Source organism: Girardinichthys multiradiatus, chromosome 21, assembly GCF_021462225.1.
Source record: "Girardinichthys multiradiatus isolate DD_20200921_A chromosome 21, DD_fGirMul_XY1, whole genome shotgun sequence".
Taxonomy (NCBI): Eukaryota; Metazoa; Chordata; class Actinopteri; order Cyprinodontiformes; family Goodeidae; genus Girardinichthys; species Girardinichthys multiradiatus.
Window position 1 is genome coordinate 35,358,711 of NC_061813.1, and position 20,385 is coordinate 35,379,095.

General features: G+C 39.0%; 1 protein-coding gene across 2 annotated transcripts in view; it reads right to left on the bottom strand.

The window, feature by feature from the left end:
* Positions 1 to 12,577: 12,577 nt before the first annotated feature.
* The window catches only part of LOC124857612 (cadherin-18), a 195,493-nt gene continuing 187,685 nt past the window's right edge, over positions 12,578 to 20,385 (bottom strand). For both annotated transcript variants that reach the window (XM_047348929.1, XM_047348930.1), the window contains one exon: positions 12,578 to 13,403. In XM_047348929.1, the coding sequence (XP_047204885.1) occupies positions 12,898 to 13,403 (506 nt within the window). In that variant the 3' untranslated portion in view covers positions 12,578 to 12,897. The remainder of the gene's footprint in view (positions 13,404 to 20,385) is intronic.

The following is a 20,385-nucleotide window of genomic DNA, read 5'->3' on the forward strand; positions in this document are numbered from 1 at the left end:
CATCAGAAGATCTCATTCTTTTTACCCTTCTTTCAACAAGGGTAACTTTTCGAACATAGGTCCTTTGTTTTCTTGTTTTTCTTTTATATTTGTTATTAGAAATGAAATTCTACTGTGGCCTCCTTTCAGAAACATCAGTTTGAGAAATCTTTAGAGTTTTGTCTGATGGAGAGAAAAATCAAAGAGGGTTTTTTATCTCTTATCCCTCACTCAGCTGAATGTCAGAAGCACTCATCAATGTCTCCCTAAAGGCCTCATTATCCTCTTAATTTCCAATTATTTCAAAGACAAACGAGTACACCTGGCATCCTAAGCAACCCTGTCAATGATGAACATGGAAGACTGAGCCATCCTCACCTACCTCACTGGAGCTAAATGGGATGATTATCAAATGATTTTTTTATTTCAAATAGACTGCAATTCATGTGGGATTTACTTTCCATGTCTGAATGAAGCCTTTGTTTTGCGTTCTCAGGTGTAGTTGTTTCCAGCTAATTTACTAATGCTGTGTTGTTGTGATGCAGCCAAATTTGATCACCTTATTTTGGTTTTGAAACAAGGTCACCTTGTTGTTCCCAAATATGTGCAGTACAAGTATCATGTAGCTAAATTATTTGAGACTACGGTATTTAGTTCAACCAGGGTATCAGATGACTGGCAAAGAAGACACATATGGCTTTGGCTATAAACAAGTTGATTAAAGATGATTGAAAATCATGACCAAAAGAGTGATGCAACATTACCATGCAATGTTTATGTTTGAGAACCAAGGATTATCTTGAAGAATCTGGAAATGAAGTTAAGTTAGTCTTGGAACTTAGGCAATAATCAGCAAACGTTTAGACAACCATTCACAATGCAAGGTCAGATAAAATATTATTTTAATAAAACAATGTTTTAAAGAATGATCTGCTGAATAAAACCAACCTTCTGGATGACCAAATCTCAACAGTGTCTCATTAGCTGCCTTTATTTATTGAAATAATATTTAAAGCAATATTATTAAGGGAATATTTTGGAAAAGAGCCAAATCTTTCTGGAGAAATGGAGCTTAAAGGTGTTTCATTAGCTGTAAGCAGTTAAAGCCAACAAAAGAAGCTTATAGCTTTGCACCAGAATCAAACACACACCTTTAAAATACCATTAATAAAAAGGGTTAAAATGCAGACATAGTAACAGTTGCAATAGTGGTTTTCTGGAAAAATTTAATTTTTATGTCTTACCTTTAAATAGGTACCAAAAGTTTGCATTTAGAATTTTTAAGTGTAGAGTTAAACTCGATTTATTTCAGTTATGTAATCTCAGACAGAAATTGCTTCTAAAACCCTTAAGGCTCAACAGGTTAAAGTCTCAAACTGGTGTAGATGCTCCTCTGTATTTCAAAGAGTCAGCTGAGGTACTTCTGGCATTCGATCAGGATGTCCACTGGATCCTTTTGAAGGTTTTTTGGGCACGTCCGACTGGAAGACCCCGGGGCAGACCCATGGAGGGATTCTATAAAACTGCTTGGCCTCTGAATGAGCAAGAGAGGTTTGCTGGGCAGGGGGGTCTTTGGGTTGTCCAATGATCTAATCTCGGCTAAGTGGAGAACAATCGATGAATAGATGGATGGCTTGTACCTTTCAGTGCATCTTAGATGAACCTAGGACACTATGATATTTCTTTTTTGCTCCAATATTTTTTTTTTGCCCTGTGTTTGCTTATTTGTACTTTCATTCTCCTGTGGTTACTTGCAGATTAAGGGTGATGTTTCCTCCAATGGAGCTCTGTTCCTTTGCTTGTGTTGACATCTCAAACACTTTAGATATCTGGTATCACAGATGTTAAATGAAGCATGTGATCACTGATCAGATCGCAGCTCAATCCTACCTGACAGTTCACTGACCTACATTAAACCCACAAGCAGCCAAAGAGATTGCCTCTTTTTAATTCAGTGCAGTAAACCACAGTGTACCTACTGAGCACTAGGAATAAATTACTCATTTCATGTGTGTGGTACATGTGGCCTATTTCACAATTCATCATTTATACTGTTGATACTGTTGGCGTTACCACAGGATGAATTGTTAATGCCTGTATAGCACCTTCAAAAATCCCTTGTTTTGTTCATGAGGCTGTTGACAGTAGGGAAGGTATCAGCATATGAAAAGCTCAGGTTTCTATTATAAAATAGGTGATTCGGTTCAATTGCCTAATATTATTTGATCTTCTTTGATTTAGGAGGGTTTGTCACTTTAATTGCAAAATGGAACATCAAAATGAGGGAACTCTTTCCAAACTTCTTCAATGGCAAACACACAGAACAATTTTGGAGTCTGTGGGGAGTGTTTTTGGTGGATGAATCAGTGTTTTCACACTTCAGCTGAGGAATACTAGACTCAACCGGATAGCTAATGCTGTAACACATTCACATTAGGGACAGGTAAGATTCAAGTATGAGGATGTTTTGTAATTCACAAGCAGCACAGAAGCTGTTTCGCTAAGGAGTAATGTTGCTCGGTTCTCTTGTCGTCTACCTTCCCTGGTTGTTTGAAACGTGTGTGAAAGTTTAGCAGAGACTTTAACTTTGTCGTTTAGCAAGTCTACGGATGAACAGGGACAGCATACTTTCAAATCTTTACTGGATTTCTGAAATCCTTTCCAAATGGATCACCAACACAAGAACCTGAGCTCATCTTTGTTTTGATCTAGCAGTATCTCTAAAATAAGATAAATATGTTGTTGATATCAGTTCAACACCACATACAAGACAAATGGGGAATTACAATAATTAATATGGTTTTAGATATCCAGCCTTTTTAAAGTAGTTTTAGTATGGAGGCCTCAATTTACAAACTTATTATCACCAAATGTTGCACATCATCTACAGAGCAAATAGCTTTAATGACATGATGTAGGTAATACCAATTGTTGTTTCAGTCCTACATCCAACGTAGTCAAGGCCTATCAACCATGGCAGCCCAATAATGTCCAGAACATTCAGTATTTTTGGGGAGAGTGCAAGTAGATGGGAACTTCTGACCAGCACTGCATTACAGTTAGTATGTGGATGCTAAGTGAGCATGGTTGACATGCTTGGATTATATTTTTTATTTTTTGCATTATATTATTCATTATAGCCACTTTGGAATCCAACAATATTTTGACACTCTTACTAACAATAGCAGAGCAGTTACAACAAGTCTTACTTTTGTTCAGCAAGAGCTGCCACTTGAGCAAAAGTACCTTATACCATCATTTCCAAAACAGAAACGTGACACATTGAGGCACAACTGAGGCAATACATACATCACAAAAATTGCTCCTACATACTTATTGTAATATATCTGCACATAAACTATACAAATGTGAGATGTAAAGAATAATATGATTTGTACTTTGTTTACATCTTTGCAACCTGTTATTTTTACTTTTACAAAAGGAAATAAGGGCTTTAGTTTCTGCTCTGAATGAGAAGGTGCTAACCTGCTGCACTCTTTCTTAAATGGGGATTAGGTGAAATTCCATGTCTCAATTTGCATTGCCTTTGGACAATTGGTTGTGTTTTGCCCTGACTCTAATTTTACATAAATATACATAAACATGTGATATCTCCCCTAAATGCAAGCAGAATTCCTAATTTAAAGGTGAGCTATGTCACAGAGATATTGTTTGCTTTGCACCCCAGTTTTGCAATCTTAGATTTGTGCAACATTTCCAGATTTTTAAGGAAGAGTAGGCAACAAAAATTTAAATTGATACCGAAATTACTCAGAGACAAATTAGTAACCAAATTAGCAACATTTAGGTGCCGAAAAAGGCAATTGTTACACGTTATTCTCTTTCAATATGCATTAAAAACAATTAATTAATGTGTCGTCAGCACATTTATAAAGAGATTTCAGTTACATGATGAAGCTTTAACTTGGTGAAGAAACAGCAAGTCACTCGTAACAGCCTGTTTCCACTCCCTTCCCTGCATAACTTTTCATACCAATGTAGGTCAGCTGTTTCAGTGCTGCTCTGAATCATGGTTCTTTTAATCTTTTAATATTCATTCAGTCATTTTACTGGAATATGCATGCTCCAGCAGTGGGAAAGTATAAAAAATTCTAATTCTAATAAAGAGATCCGTTTATTTATGGCAGCAAAAAGGCACAAACATTTGAATTTGGCATATTTATTTAGAAAACTGATTTTGGTATACAGACTCCTGCTGCTGAAACGTTCAGGTAAAACAATTTTAATGATCACACACATGATTTTCAGTTCCTTTGATCTCGTTTATTTCCAGTTTACCTTCTCATACTGAGGAGGAATGGGCATTTATAATATGCAAAACCCTCCTCTGAAGCCTTTATGTAGGGCTGTGATTTAACAAACCCTCTCAGAAGCCGATGACGTCATATTCTATAAAAAGTATTTCGCATTGCCTGGATGTGCTGGGCCTGAGGTCTCGCAACCCACAGCTTCTGAATAAACAAATTAAAACAAATAAAGACAAAAATACACACCACACCTCTTAAATATGCAAACACAAGTACACATTCATCCTTGACCTGATATGCAAACTGCAATTAAAGCTGTTTTGGTATGTGAAACTGCGCGAAGTAAACAGACTCAACTGATATGTCACACACTGCAATTCCACAAGATAAGAGGGAACTAGAGGTGAAGAAGGCAGTAAAACATCATAGCAACCATCAGCACTTGCATTGGGACTGTTATTCTCTCAAATAATCAATTTTATTTTTTTGTGGACAGATAAAACCCAGGGAGCTGTTTCCACAACAAATATTCTCATTCAGCATGTGAGACATTACCCTTGTCTTATCTCAGAAACATATGGGGGAAAGCTTTGATAGATTGTGGCCCTGTAAAAAGCAATCTTTAGTCAGAAAGTGTTGCTTTAATCCACCTAAACCTCTTAAATTATCTCTCATCACACTTTGTTTTTGTGAAGATGCTCATTTTAGCTTTCTGGAAACTTTACACTTTTTAATTACTTATCATTTGATTACATTTCTCAGTTCGAGCTGTGAGTCTGTAAGCATCATGTATGCAGATAATTGCCTGGAGATTAGTTTTGCCTGTCAGAGATGGAAAAATCTCTGCCCACCAATCTGTGCTTTTAAAAAGCTTTTTTGTCCACCAGATTTATCCTCCACACGAATTGCATTCCCATGGATTAGTTGAGAGGTGCACTAAATGATACAGTCAGATGAGGAAATTATGTTGATCAATGTAATTAATTTGGCAACATTATAGAGGGTCAAATTAAATTAATTCATGTCAAATTAAATAAGATCATATATATATATATATATATATATATATATATATATATATATATATATATATATATATGCTTCACACTGAAGGCATCAAAACTATGAATTAATACACATGGAATTATATACTGAACAAAAAAGCAGGTCAAGTTATGGGTTTTAAGGAATGTCGGACTGACATACAGTACAGACCAAATGTTTGGACACACCTTCTCATTCAAAGAGTTGTCTTTATTTTCATGACTATGAATGTTGTAGCTTCACACTGAAGGCGTCAAAACTATGAATTAACACATGTGGAATTATATACTGAACAAAAAAGTGTGAAACAACTGAAAATATGTCTTATATTCTAGGTTCTTCAAAGTAACCACCTTTTGCTTTCATTACTACTCCGCACACTCTAGAGGTAGTCACCTGAAATGGTTTTCACTTCACAGGTGTGCCCTGTCAGGTTTAATAAGTGGGATTTCAAGCCTTATAAATGGGGTTGGGACCATCAGTTGTGTTGTGCAGGAGGTGGATACAGTACACAGCTGATAGTCCTACTGAATAGACTGTTAGAATTTGTATTATGGCAAGAAAAAAGCAGCTAATTGAAGAAAAACGAGTGGCCATCATTACTTTAAGAAATGAAGGTCAGTCAGTCCGAACAATTGGGAAAACTTTGAAAGTGTCCCCAAGTGGAGTCGCAAAAACCATCAAGCGCTACAAAGAAACTGGCTCACATGAGGACCGCCCCAGGAAAGGAAGACCAAGAGTCACCTCTGCTGTGGACGATAAGTTCATCCGAGTCACCAGCCTCAGAAATCGCAGGTTAACAGCAGCTCAGATTAGAGAACAGGTCAATGCCACACAGAGTTCTAGCAGCAGACACATCTCTAGAACAACTGTTAAGAGGAGACTGTGTGAATCAGGCCTTCATGGTAAAATAGCTGCTAGGAAACCACTGCTGAGGACAGGCAACAAGCAGAAGAGACTTGTTTGGGCTAAAGAACACAAGGAATGGACATTAGACCAGTGGAAATCTGTGCTTTGGTCTGATGAGTCCAAGTTTGAGATCTTTGGTTCCAACCACCGTGTCTTTGTGCGGCGCAGAAGAGGTGAATGGATGAACTCTACATGCCTGGTTCCCACCGTGAAGCATGGAGGAGGAGGTGTGATGGTGTGGGGGTGCTTTGCTGGTGACACTGTTGGGGATTTCTTCAAAATTGAAGGCATACTGAACCAGCATGGCTACCACAGCATCTTGCAGCAGCACGCTATTCCATCCGGTTTGCGTTTAGTTGGACCATCATTTATTTTTCAACAGGACAATGACCCCATACACACCTCCAGGCTGTGTAAGGGCTATTTGACCAAGAAGGAGAGTGATGGGGTGCTGCCGAGATAACCTGGCCTCCACAGTCACCGGACCTGAACCCAATCGAGATGGGTTGGGGTGAGCTGGACCGCAGAGTGAAGGCAAAAGGGCCAACAAGTGCTAAGCATCTATGGGAACTCCTTCCAGACTGTTGGAAAACCATTTCAAGTGACTACCTCTTGAAGCTCATCAACAGAATGCCAAGAGTGTGTCGAGCAGTAATCAAAGTAAAAGGTGGCTACTTTGAAGAACCTAGAATATAAGACATATTTTCAGTTGTTTCACACTTTTTTGTTCAGTATATAATTCCACAAGTGTTAATTCATAGTTTTGATGCCTTCAGTGTGAAGCTACAATATTCATAATCATGAAAATAAAGAAAACTCTTTGAATGAGAAGGTGTATCCAAACATTTGGTCTGTACTGTATTTATATATATATATATATATATATATATATATATATACAGGGGTTGGACAATGAAACTGAAACACCTGGTTTTAGACCACAATAATGTATTAGTATGGTGTAGGGCATCCTTTTGCGGCCAATACAGCGTCACTTGGTCTTGGGAATGACATATACAAGACCTGCGCAGTGGTCAGAGGGATTTTAAGCCTTTCTTCTTCGTGATACTGGTGGAGGAAAACGTTTCCTGACTCGCTCCTCCAAAACACCCCAAAGTGGCTCAATAATATTTAGATCTGGTGACTGTGCAGGCCATGGGAGATGCTCAACTTCACTTTCATGTTCATCAAACCAATCTTTCACCAGTCTTGCTGTGTGTATTGGTGCATTGTCATCCTGATACACGGCACCACCTTCAGGATACAATGTTTGAACCATTGGATGCACATAGTCCTCAAGAATGGTTCAGTAGTCCTTGGCAGCCCATCTAGCGCAAGTATTGGGCCAAGGGAATGCCTTGATATGGCAGCCCAAACCATCACTGATCCACCCCCATGCTTCACTCTGGGCATGCAGCAGTCTGGGGGGTACGCTTCTTTGGGGCTTCTCCACACCGTAACTCTCCCGGATGTGGGGAAAACAGTAAAGGTGGACTCATCAGAGAACAATACATGTTTCACATTGTCCACAGCCCAAGATTTGCGCTCCTTGCACCACTGAAACCAACGTTTGGCATTGGCATGAGTGACCAAAGGTTTGGCTTTAGCAGCCCAACCGTGTATATTGACCCTGTGGAGCTCCCGACGGACAGTTCTGGTGGAAACAGGAGAGTTGAGGTGCACATTTAATTCTGCCGTGATTTGGGCAGCCGCGGTTTTATATTTTTTGGATACAATCCGGGTTAGCACCCGGACATCCCTTTCAGACAGCTTCCTCTTGCGTCCACAGTTAATCCTGTTGGATGTGGGTTGTCCTTCTTGGTGGTATGCTGATATTACCCTGGATACTGTGGCTCTTGATACATCACAAAGACTTGCCTTCTTGGTCACAGATGCACCAGCAAGACGTGCACCAACAATTTGTCCTCTTTTGAACTCTGGTATGTCACCCATAATGTTGTGTGCATTTCAATATTTTGAGCAAAATTGTGGTCTCACCCTGCTAATTGAACCTTCACACTCTGCTCTTACTGGTACAATGTGCAATCAATGAAGACTGGCTACCAGGCTGGTCCAATTTAGCCGTGAAACCTCTCACACTAAAATGACAGGTGTTTCAGTTTCATTGTCCAACCCCTGTATATATACATATAAAAAATACCTGGACCCTACAGAGGTTTCACAAGCAGTCCAATTCCACCACGAGGATGGCAGACAAGCAGTTACTCTAGGGGAGTTGGACAGGACCATGAAAGATTCTTGACCAATTGGCAGGACCGATTTCTGCTCCTTTGTGCACGGAGGAACAGGATCAGTAGTGCCAGGGTCTGACAATGTGAGCCACTGGCATGAATGTCTCCAACCAAACCATTTGAAAGACTTCATAAGGGTGGCCCAACTTCACGTAAGTGTTTCTTAACCTTTTATGAGCCTCGACACACTTTTCTTGTTGCTAGAATTCACCACCAACCAAGAAGTCACAAAATGACACTGTCTAATACAGTATATCTATAATGACAACATAGTCTGAATTTATTTATACTCAATGTGAAACCTGGGGATGTTTAGAAGTACACAAAGCCAATATACAGGCTGAAATTGAAGAAAGACACACAAAGCTCTTCCTCAACAGCTCTCAGTATGTGTCTGTTTTTTTATAGCTGTCAGCTTTGAAAAGCTCAGCTCACACAAATATGCTGCGGAAAATGGGAGCAACACTGAAATAGCTTTGTTGGCCAGAATGGGAAACTCTTTGGCAGCAGTCAGCCGGAAACTGTCCAAAGGTAGTTTAGCAAGCCTTAGCTTTAAACCACAATTTTGTTTCAGTTCAGTTAGTTCCTTCTGCTCCTGTAAAGTCATGTGCTATATAGGTCCCTAACCCAGCCAAGGCATTCAGTGTAGGCTGAGGAGAAATAAAATAACTTCTCAAGAGGTTTCAGCTGTTTGTCTATTACCTCACACAGTCCAACAGTGTTGATATCTTGCTGTTTCTCTGTGAGGGGGAACATCCCAAGGTTAGCACTTTGCACGTTCCATTGCCAGAGGTGCAACTTCAAATGGAATTTGTTGATTTTATCTTTGCTTGTATGCAGGTTTGCATTCCGCCTTGGATTTGTGTGTTCAGTTCATTCAGATGATGAAATATATCTGCCAGGTATGCCAACTTTGCACCCCACTCATCACTTGCAAGTAGATTTGAGTAATTAGACCTCTATTTGTAAGAAACACTTTAAGTTCCTCCTGCAGCTCATACATGGTTCGTTGCCACGTGACAACTATCGAACCTCTGTATGGAGCATCAAGGTTTTATACACTGCTCCCAGTCCTCACACAACGATGCAAATGTGCAACTTTTCACAGGTTGAATCTCAACAAAGAGAGAGAGAGAGCGAAAGAGACAGACAGACAGATAGACAGACAGACAGACAGACAGACAGACAGACAGACAGACAGATAGATAGATAGATAGATAGATAGATAGATAGATAGATAGATAGATAGATAGATAGATAGATAGATAGATAGATAGATAGATAGATAGATAGATAGATAGATAGATAGATAGATAGATAGATAGATAGATAGATAGATAGATAGATAGATAGATAGATAGATAGATAGATAGATAGATAGATAGATAGATAGATAGATAGATAGATAGATAGATAGATAGATAGATAGATAGATAGATAGATAGATAGATAGATAGATAGATAGATAGATAGATAGATACTGTTGCTACATTGAGGCAGCAGCCCAATTTCCATCTTCCCTAAATATCATAAGTATTTCCAGGTCTTGTTTGTTTAAAAACACAAGTACAGGTAGATCTGTTGCTGAAAGAAATCTTGACTTGGATGACATCAGTAAGCCGTGGTGTTGCAGGCTTTGCTGCCCTCGACAACCACACAAGGAGAAAGTGACTGTGTGAACAAGAGGGTGAAAGTAAAAGAATAATGACAGACATTAACTAATGTGTTAACCTGATAATTGAATTATTTTGGCTTCAAGCCAAATAGAGTTATTACAGCTTAAAGCTCCAGTTTTTCAGTTAAGTATAATAGAAAACTAAATAAAGAAACAACCACTAATTGTGAGTTTTGGGAACCGCTTTGCTTGCCGTTGGCTAACTTGTGTGACCTTTGCCGTGGGCCAGCCTCAGGCCCAAAGAAAATACTGGCGAGATTTTTCAGCCTGTCTCCCCTTTGCAGTCCAACATTCGCTCTGTGGGCTTCGGGAAGTAGTGAGCAAACATCCAAAGAATGAGACAGAAGACCATCACAGTAATGATTACAAACTGAATAAGTGGGGGGCCTTAAATATTTATCATCCCTTCTTAGGACCATCATAAGAAAAATACAAAGAAACAAAATCTAACTACATTAGACCATGAGAGAAAAAAAAATGGAGTGAAGTGGGTGAAGATAACACATACAATTCCTTTTAGTTCTAATACTATGTTTCATACATTTGTCATCCACTGAAGACTTGAGAAGCTGAAGAGCTCTTTTTCATGATGAAATGTTCACTCATGGCACTTTCAAGAAATTCTTCAGAGCACACAATAAAACCAAACTTTGCATTTTGGACTTGAACAGACTAGCTTAACTCCTTCTGACAAATAACACCATGGAGTAAAACTTTTCTCTCTTACTTAGCATATTATGTAAAACATAGAGTGCGTCTTCATTCACTAAGGAACAGAAAGGCTACAACGTTCCTTGTCTTTACATAAAAGTATTTAAAAAATCCAATCTCATTCTTATGGGAGTCTGTCATGACTTTGGGAAAATCCAGAATAAATATTACAGAATAACTATTCTTCACTTCTACTGTGTGGAAATGTCTTATTTGGGCAGTGGCTACAAAAATAAAACTACGACAAAATTACTTTCACTGCAAATTTGAAAGCCTTATTGCCTTATTATATAAAAATGCTGAAACCCAGTTTCGGTTCAGATTTTTATGGCCAGTAGACTGCTTATTCTTTTGTGCAAGGACCCTTGTCAAAACCAAAAGCTGTAAATTTATATTTGCAAGCTATTTTCCCAATGCCACAACTAGCCATAATATTTGTTTTGCCTGTTGGCATAAATTGGCATGTTTCTGGGCCATTCCAGCATTCCAGAAGCTTAATCTCAGCCTCTTTTATCTAATCCAAACCATGCTTTTATATTACTGGATCATCGTTCTGTTGGAACACTCAATTGTTGTCTCCAAGTATTAATGATAGAAGCAAACTGTCACCCTTAGGTAAAAATAAATGTTTTAACATTTTCAAAAACAAACCTAAAACTACCAAGACTCATGAAATGAAAACTCCTGCTTGAAACCCTTAAGCGGGGGTTTCTTCACGATTGAAATTTGCAAGTAGGCACACAGACAAGCCAAGGCCTTTCTGGAAAGAAGTTTATTGAAACTTTCCATGAAGTCAAAGGTCTTCTGAAAAAAAAAAAATGTTTTCTGGTGAGACAAGACAAGGATTGAGCTGTTTGGCCACGATGACTAGAATAATTTGGAGGAGTCAATGTGAGTATTTCAAACCTAAGAACATTGTACCAACTGTCAAACATGGATGTGCATGCTTGGTATGAGTGAATGCTGCAAAGTCAATAGCACAATGCAAAATATGTATGCAATTGGCTTAGCTCTGTCTGTATGATTGGATTAAATTTACTTTTTTGTGTGATTCAGCATTACATTAATTAAAATAATTTTGTGGAATAGGTGGCAGTATCATGCTGTGGACTGTTTTGCTGCCAGGTGTACTGGTACACAACACAAAGTGGATGGAATACAATGAAATGGACTACCGCCAAAATGTTTAAGTTCATCTTAAAACAGCAACTAGTTGGTAGAATCTCTGACACAGTCTGATGTTCCAAACAGACAATAACACCAACTACATCAAAATGAGGTTTGGAATTGATAATGTGGGCTAAAATGAAATGTTTTGAAAAGTCTTTCTAAAGCCCAGATAACAACCTCATTGAAAAATTGTAGATTAAGTTTAAAAGCTGGGCCAACCTAATTTAAGCTTAATAAAAGCTACAAAACACGTGCAGTTAGAATAAACCTTGGTAAGGGATTTTTGTAAATCTTAGTGGGGGTGTATGAATATATTTGAGCCTAGATGTTTAATTTTGACCCCTGTGCAAATTTAAGAAAACTTGTGCATTCAATTCTCATTGTAAAAAAGTTGTTGGTTGTATTTTAATTTCATTGTGGGGGAAAAAGGTTTTAAATAAATGAGCAAAAAGGCCCAAACTAAGTTCCTCTATTCTGTTAATCATGAACAGGTTTGGTGATGCTCTCCACCTTGATGCTCTGTGCTGATCTCAATGTGTCTTCTTAGAAGAATAAGACAAATGTACAAATTTTTCACATATCCACTCAAATGGATTTCAGGACTTTATTGAGCAATAAAAAATATACAGCAAGGAAAATATCATTTTCCTTTTTCCTCATATTTTATCTTCTTTCAATTTTAAAATCTGACAATTCCAGATGAATAATCCATGATGAAATGTGACAAAATGGAAAGAAAACAAACAAAACAAAAACAATAAAATAGAGCAGTAATTTTTAGTTCACCAATAAAAGTTGAGGAACACTGAGACTGTCTCTGTTATTAATAAAAAATCAGAAAAATATGGGTTTGTAACAGATTTGGTTTGAACAGGAGTGAAATCACAGACTAAGTGGTCACATCCGACTCTGCCTCTTCGTAGAGTTCTGCTAGTTTCTGGAACTCGGGTCCCCAGTCTTCCAGGTAGGTATATTCCTGCTCCGACTGTGCGCCAGCAGAGTCCAATGGACTTATGGACCCTGTAGATGAGCCTTGGCCCTCGTAAGCGTAGGTCTGGAGGGAGTCATACGGTGGCACGCTGCTGTCCATGTCGGCCTCCACTAGTCTCTGTTTGATGAATTCATGCACATCCCCCTCATCCAGCTCAACCGACGGGCTCCTGCGGACGTGGGGCATACGGCAATGATTCCTCATGTCTGGTTGAATGTCCCGACGGAACTTGAGCTCCTCGGCAGCAGCTGGATTTCGCAAAGCAATGATGTCAAAAGCCTCAGTGTCTTCCTCTCCACCGCCCTCGTCATCGTAGGTCACCACGTTTTCTCTAATGTCCTCTTCAGCGATGATAAGGGGCTCCTTCTTGCTGCGCCTTAGTGTAACAAAGAGAACCACGATGGCTGCAAGACAGGAAAGTAAAATTTTTAGTATGGATTTAAGGATAATACTGCCTCGTAGGAAAAAAAGGAAAGATTTACTTTGGTAACAATCAGCAATAGATATAAATACTAACTCCTTCCATGTGTGGAAATGCCAACCTTCGTGTTTCTGTACTACAAAGTAATTGCACTAAACTCCAATCAATTTATTGAGCATGATTATCTGACTTTTGGTCAGAACACTAAAATGGATTGAGCATTGAAGGGCTCTGAATTAATAACAGGAGTTGGTTGTCTTTAGCCTCAGGAACATAAAGATACTTTAAATCCAGGCCTTCAATGATAAAATTGCAACAGTTTTAATGGTCTGTAGGTAAATTTTCAGGTTACAGTTAAAAGGTTTTACATTTCATGAGGCTAAATAATTGACTTGGACTTCACCAGGTTCTCGAATCCTACATCCCTACAAGATTGAAGACAAAAAGTATGTAGGAGGGCTACTAATTCAGTACAATTGATTAACTGAATATCAGCAAGGTTAACCACCTTTCTAAAAACAGGAGTTTTGGCACTTTGCTAGTCTGTAGTATACAGGTGTGTGTTAACAAAAAATTGTTAGAAAAGTCATTAGCAGTTACCTCAGTTAAGCAATTGTTGTTGCTCATCAATTTTGAAAAGGTTATAATGCTATTTCCAAACAATTTGAAGACCATTATTATGCACATAGAAACTAAGTATTGTGCAATTGAAAGCAGATTCACTATAAATGTAGACCATGCAAAAAACCCAAGAAGTCCGTTCATAACTCTACAGGCTTCTTTTCAAATATTTATTGTTAAAAATCATGCAGACTCAGAAAAAAGACTAAAGAAGTATGGCTTGTTATAATGGTTGAAGGAGAAAGCCTCTTTCCTAACAAAATAGTTTCTGTCATTCCCTTTGAAAGAGAAGACTTCTGGAATAATGTCCCTTTGGACAACTGGAACCATAGTATAAAACCAAACACAGCATTCTCAGCACAAAGACCATATAAAGACTATCAATATGGGGAAAGGAGGATGATTAGGGCTTGTTTTGCAGCCATAGGAACTGGGAACATGGCAGTCACTGAGTTGACTGTGAACTCCTCTGTATATCAAAGTAATCTAGAAACAAATGTGAAAATATTTTTCTGAAAACTGATGCTTGGCTTAAACTGCATAATCAACAGTGATACCAAACGCAGCAGCAGATCTATAACACAAAAGCTTAAAAAGAAAATCATGAAGGCAAGACCTAAATCTGATTAATTTTCTGTGCTGGGAGCTTAAGATTTCTCTACCGTCAAAAATAAAAGTGATGTTTAAAACAGGAGTGGGCCAAAAGTCACACAGAAAACCACTACTGAGGGTAAATGCTGCTGTATGTGGTTTTGCTATCTATTGTATCATGGTGTGTACTCTGTTTTTTGTCTTTCACAAAGACTTTCCATGTTGTGTTTCCTAAGCCTTCAAAACCAATGAACTGAAAGTGGTTGTACTTTCTATTTTTTTTTTTTAACCAAACTGTCCATCTTTTGCATCAGTCCTTAAGTCTAAAGAATGATTCAGAAAGAGTTGACTAATAGAAATAAACAAGCTTTCTAAGTTTAAAAAAAGCCAACTAGGAGTCTTTAATACCATGAAATAACAGAAAACAACGGAAAACCTGCTTTGTCACATTAATGAATTTTCAATTCATCAAAATAGTATCAATGAAGAAGACGTGTTTTTACAGGTGAATTATCTAGAAGGAGCTTATTGCTGCATTAGCTGAGAGAAGTGAGATATATCAGTCTTTTTAAAGATGCAATGTTGCCTCACAGTGCCATCATAAAATGTATAAGCAGAAAAAAGAAAGCATAATGGTACAAAGGAACATAAAAAGGGATCTAACTGATAAAACTGCTTGGAAGGTGACATTAACAGAAAACTGCACATGTGCCAAAGCATTCTTTCAGGATGAGATATATCCTAGCCATTAAGAGGTGTGAAACTGAAAGGTGGAGGTGTTAGATAAAGGACTTATAGGATTCAGCTCTGTTAACCTAAAAAACAATAATGCTTTTGACTAATCCAAAATATGCACCCAAGCAACACCTTCAGGTTTCCATTGTTTGATGGTTATTAAAGCCTGTCAACAAATAAAACAGTTTCTAGTTTTCTAATTCACTTAAAGCCAAGTAAGGAAGAAAAGGATATTTAGATGGAAAATATGGGTCCAATTGTTCTTGACCAGAGAGACATCAGGATAAAAATCCGAGCTGCTAGACAGTGAAAGTCTTACACCAGAGAGCTTGAACAAAGATAGAGGAAAGGTTAAATATGCCTCAACAAGAATATATTGAATTAGATGGATTGGACCGTATATAATTAAACTAAACGCATTTATATTATTTATAAACCATAGGCCTGTAGTCATTTAATCCTACAATGGTGGGTTTCTTGGGCACTGGGATGATGGTGGATCGTTTGAGGCAGGAGGGGACCTCACATTTCTCCAGTGACTTGTTGAAGATCCGTGTGAAGATCGGAGCGAGTTGATTTGCACAGGCTTTCAGACATGATGGGGAGACGTTATCAGGTCCTCCAGCTTTCTTTGTTTTCATGCGCTGAAAGAGCTTGTTTACCTCTTCCTCGGAGATCTTTAGTGCAGCCAGAGGATCTAAAGGTAGGGGTTTGGTAGCTTTGTGGTAAGAACTTGTTCCTGAATGGGATGTGGAGGAGATGATTTGAGGTGTGAATGGCTTCCTGTCATGTCTGCAGTAGAAGCCATCAGACGGTTCGCCAGGCGAGGATTCTGTTGAGGATGGGTGGGGGGTCTCCTATAGGTAGTCAGGTTTCTAAGACCCGTCCATACAGCCGAAGCATTGCCAATAGAAAGGCTGTTCTTAAGCTTCTCACTGTAACTTCTCTTGGCTGCTTTGATCTCCTTTGTTAGTTTGATCCTGGCCTGCCTGTACCACACCCAATCTCCACTGCTGTGACCTTCTTCCTTGTCCCTGCACGGGTTCCTGAGATGTGGAGTAAACCATGGCTTGTTATTCCCGAAGGTGCAGAATGTCTTGGTCTGCACACACATGTCCTCACAGAAACAGATGTATGATGTCACCACATCAGTTATTTGGTTTAAGTCAGTGGCTGAAGTTTCAAAAACAGTCCAGTAGCGTCTATTTTGATTCCTCAGTCCACTTCTTAACAGTGTGTACCACGGGTTTGGAAGCTCTTAGTTTCTGCCGTAGGTTGGGATGAGGTGGATAAGACAATGATCTGAAAAACCCAGAGCAGCCCTGGTAACAGCATGATATGAGTCCTTTAAAGCTGTGTAACAATGGTCCAGTGTGTTTTTTTCTCCTGTGGGACACTTAATATGCTGTCTGTATTTGGGGAGTTCATTTGAGAGGTTTGCTCTGTTAAAATCTCCCAGTATTATGATGAAAGAGTCCGTGTATTTTTTATCCACATCTGAAATCAGCTCAGCGAGATGTTTTTCCGCGGCAGAAGTGCAGCCATGCGGTGGAAAATATGAGCCAATTATTATAAACAAGGAAAACTCTCTCAGTGAATAAAACGGTTTGCAGTTTATGGAAAATGTCTTCAGATCAGGACTGCATGTTTTCCCCTGGACTTTTATGTCTCTGCACCAATCTTTGTTTATATAAAAGCACATTCCGCCTCCTCTCTTCTTCCCTGATAGCTCCGCGCTGCGATCCGCTCTGAACAGCTGGAAGTTTGGCAACAACCAAGCGCGGTCCGGGATGTTTTCACTCAACCATGTCTCGGTGAAGCAGAGAACCGCTGGTCCGCGGAGGTCCGTGTTTTTACCGGTGAGGAGAAGCAGCTCGTCCATCTTGTTACTTAGAGAGCGGACATTTGCCAGATGGACTGAAAGCAGTGGTGTTCGTAGTCCTCTTTGGTGGAGCTGTACCAGCGCGCCAGCATGCTTTCCCCTTCAACGCTTTCGGCGGTGTATCCCGCAGAGTGCCGCGGCTCCGCTCACCAGGAATTCGGTGAAGCTCGGATGGATGAATGATGGTGAAAAAATCCAGAGAGACGACTCTCTGATGGTGACAAGTTCCTCTCTGCTGTATGAGCCAACATAATTGTGGCTCGAGACCACAGTACTGTGGCTCGAAAGACATAAAAACACACAAAAACGGAAAGAAGGAGAGAGCGAAGCTCCGAGGCTGCCATCGTCAGCGCCATCTTGGTTTATGGTTGTTTCACTGTCAAACACTTTAACAGCTGCCTCTAACCCTATTGCTGAAATTAAAATCCCATTACATATAACCATGCATAGGCAGCATAAGAGACATGGGAAAACATACCACTCTATTATTTTCTATTAAACAACCATCATGGGTGCTGTCTGGTAAGCGTACAGTGATCTGAGGAGCAATGCCAAGTGATCTTTTCTGAACCTGTTGACAGGTTCTAGATAAAACAGCTGATGTCCAGAAATCTGTTTTGTCTCAGTCCACTACAGCACAACATCTCCAATATGTGGTAAAGACACAAACTGATTCAAACCAGTTGGATAGATGGCAACACTTCTGATATGTGCTTGCCTTTGTGCTGTTCCACACATTCCATCTGGAATGCCAAATATAATTCTATCCATACCCATAACAGGTTGGCAGGTTTACCAAATAATTCTAACTTAACGCTTAATGTTTTTGTGGGTGACAGGGTTTTCTACCAAACAGGCTAAATTTGCGCTGGTGCTTTCGTACCACCAGTTCTCTTTGTTTTTCCAAAAAAAAGCTCTAGCACTGGTTCTTTCTCAGCACCAACTCTTAGCTGGGCCAGAGGAAAGAACTGCTTTCATAAAGAGCTCGACACCAATCGAAACTTTGTGAGGACCATGCTGAAAAGTTAAGTCTTGGTTTCAATTTGCCAAATTAAAGAAAAAAAAATAATAATGAAACCAGGCTTCAACAAGAATAAAAAGTTATATTTGCATGCTGTCTCCCATCCTCCCACTCTTTATTTCATTTATCACCTCTCACAGAGTTTAAGAAGGTCAATGTGCAGCATAGAGCTGCACCTACAGATGTTATTTTTAACAGAGTCCATTTCCAACTCTCTTTTTAAACACTATCAGACATTTAATATACCCAGGTGGTTTTATCAAATCTTGCTCTAAACATGGTTTGGCTTCTGTTTTCCTGCCCGATTTTCAGAAACCATCCTATAAGGATTGTCACAAGTTCACAAACACTTCTTGGTACATAAAACAGAATAAATAAATTAAGGTGCTAACATTAAAGGAAGGGATACTCTTGCTGTCCTACAATTCTTCACTAAAAGGTAGAATAAAAAGGCAGGAGGATCGAACATTTACTAGATGAAAAACTGCATGTGTGTTTTATAACTGCAATATACTGTATAATATAATGATAAACTATGTGTATAATAAACTATTTTACATGATACATAAAGTATACTATTTAACCAAGTATTAGCTTTCCTTCATGATCTTGTAAAGTAAAAACCAGCATCACTCCCAGATTTTAGCTTGGAGCCAAAAGTCTTCACATTCACACTCTTCTGATTCTGATTGTTTTGTAACTAAAAACCTGAAAAATCACAATTGATCTTTTTAACATGGCTGAACAAAAGAGCACCCTATAGAATTATTTCAAAAAATGCAATTAAAACTTAAACACAAGGTTCAGCAAAGAAAATGTTTCTTTTATAACTTTAATTAAAAATAAATAAGTTGACTGTGCCCCAAGAAAAATAAATTATTATTTATTAATTTAAGTTCTAGGCTTGAGTTTTCAAAAAATACATCACAACCTGCATTTGTGGGGGGAAGAAAGAAAAAATATTCAACTTTCTTCCTGGTGAATAGGCACGTCCAATGTGGGGTTAGAGAGGGTAAAAAATGCAATTTGTCTGAGACAGCCCTTATCGCTCGGCTTGTTTAAAACACCCAATTACAAAATGTAGAAATGTAGGGCTGTGTGAGGTGAACTGGGTCATCACTGAGTAAAATGAAACGTCTGTTCCCTTATTTTCTTCATCATGCAGATTTCAGAGCCAGTGCATTGTTTTTCTCCACCTCCTCCTTCTCCAATCTGCACTTTAACACCTTATGGAGGTTTACAAGTAAATAACTTGACTATGAGAAATTGTTACTGGTGAAACCTTATTTGAATTTTCAGAAAGTGGACTGCAGTTTTAACAGTTTGCAGTCAGTTTGTAGTGTTTTTGTATCCATATGTTGTATTGCAGTCCATAAGACACCGATGTTCCATCTGTGGGCTATTGAGGTCATTACACATACAAAGCTATGGTCTCCTTAAAGCACAGAACATTTGAAAAGTCTGACATTTCATTTATTTAGTAGGGAACTGGCAGGGAGTTAGCAGGGAACAGTGCTGGCAACGTTCCTATTCACGCTCTACACTGCAGACTTCTCCATCAACTCCCCAGGCTGCCATCTACAAGGGTACTCAGGTGACTCTGCCATAGTCAGACTTATCCCAGGTAAGGATGACTCAGAGCACAGGACTTTGTTGACTGGTGCCAACAGAACTACTTCCTGATCAATGCGGGGAAAACCAAGGAGCTGGTGGTGAATTCCCGCAGGTTCAGACCCACCTCTAAACCGACACTTGTAAACTGGACTGGAGTCACAGCACTGATGTTCTTTACAGAAAGGGTCAGAGCAGATTCTACCTGCTAAGAAGACAGATCTTTCGGACTGCAGAGGACGCTTCTAAAGACCTCTTTTGACTCTGGGGTGGCATTGGGCATCTTCTATGGTGTAGTTTGTTGGAGCAGCAGCTGAGAGGAAGAGGTTAGATAACCTCACCAGTGTAGTGATTATTAATCTGAGAATATTATTTAATATTTAATAATTTATCAAATAATATTTTGGTCTGTTAAGGGTTGTCCTGTGAATACTGGCCCAGTAAGGCGATGGTATTAGGACAAAATAGAAAGGTGTGAGACGAGCTCTGACATTATTGAACAGC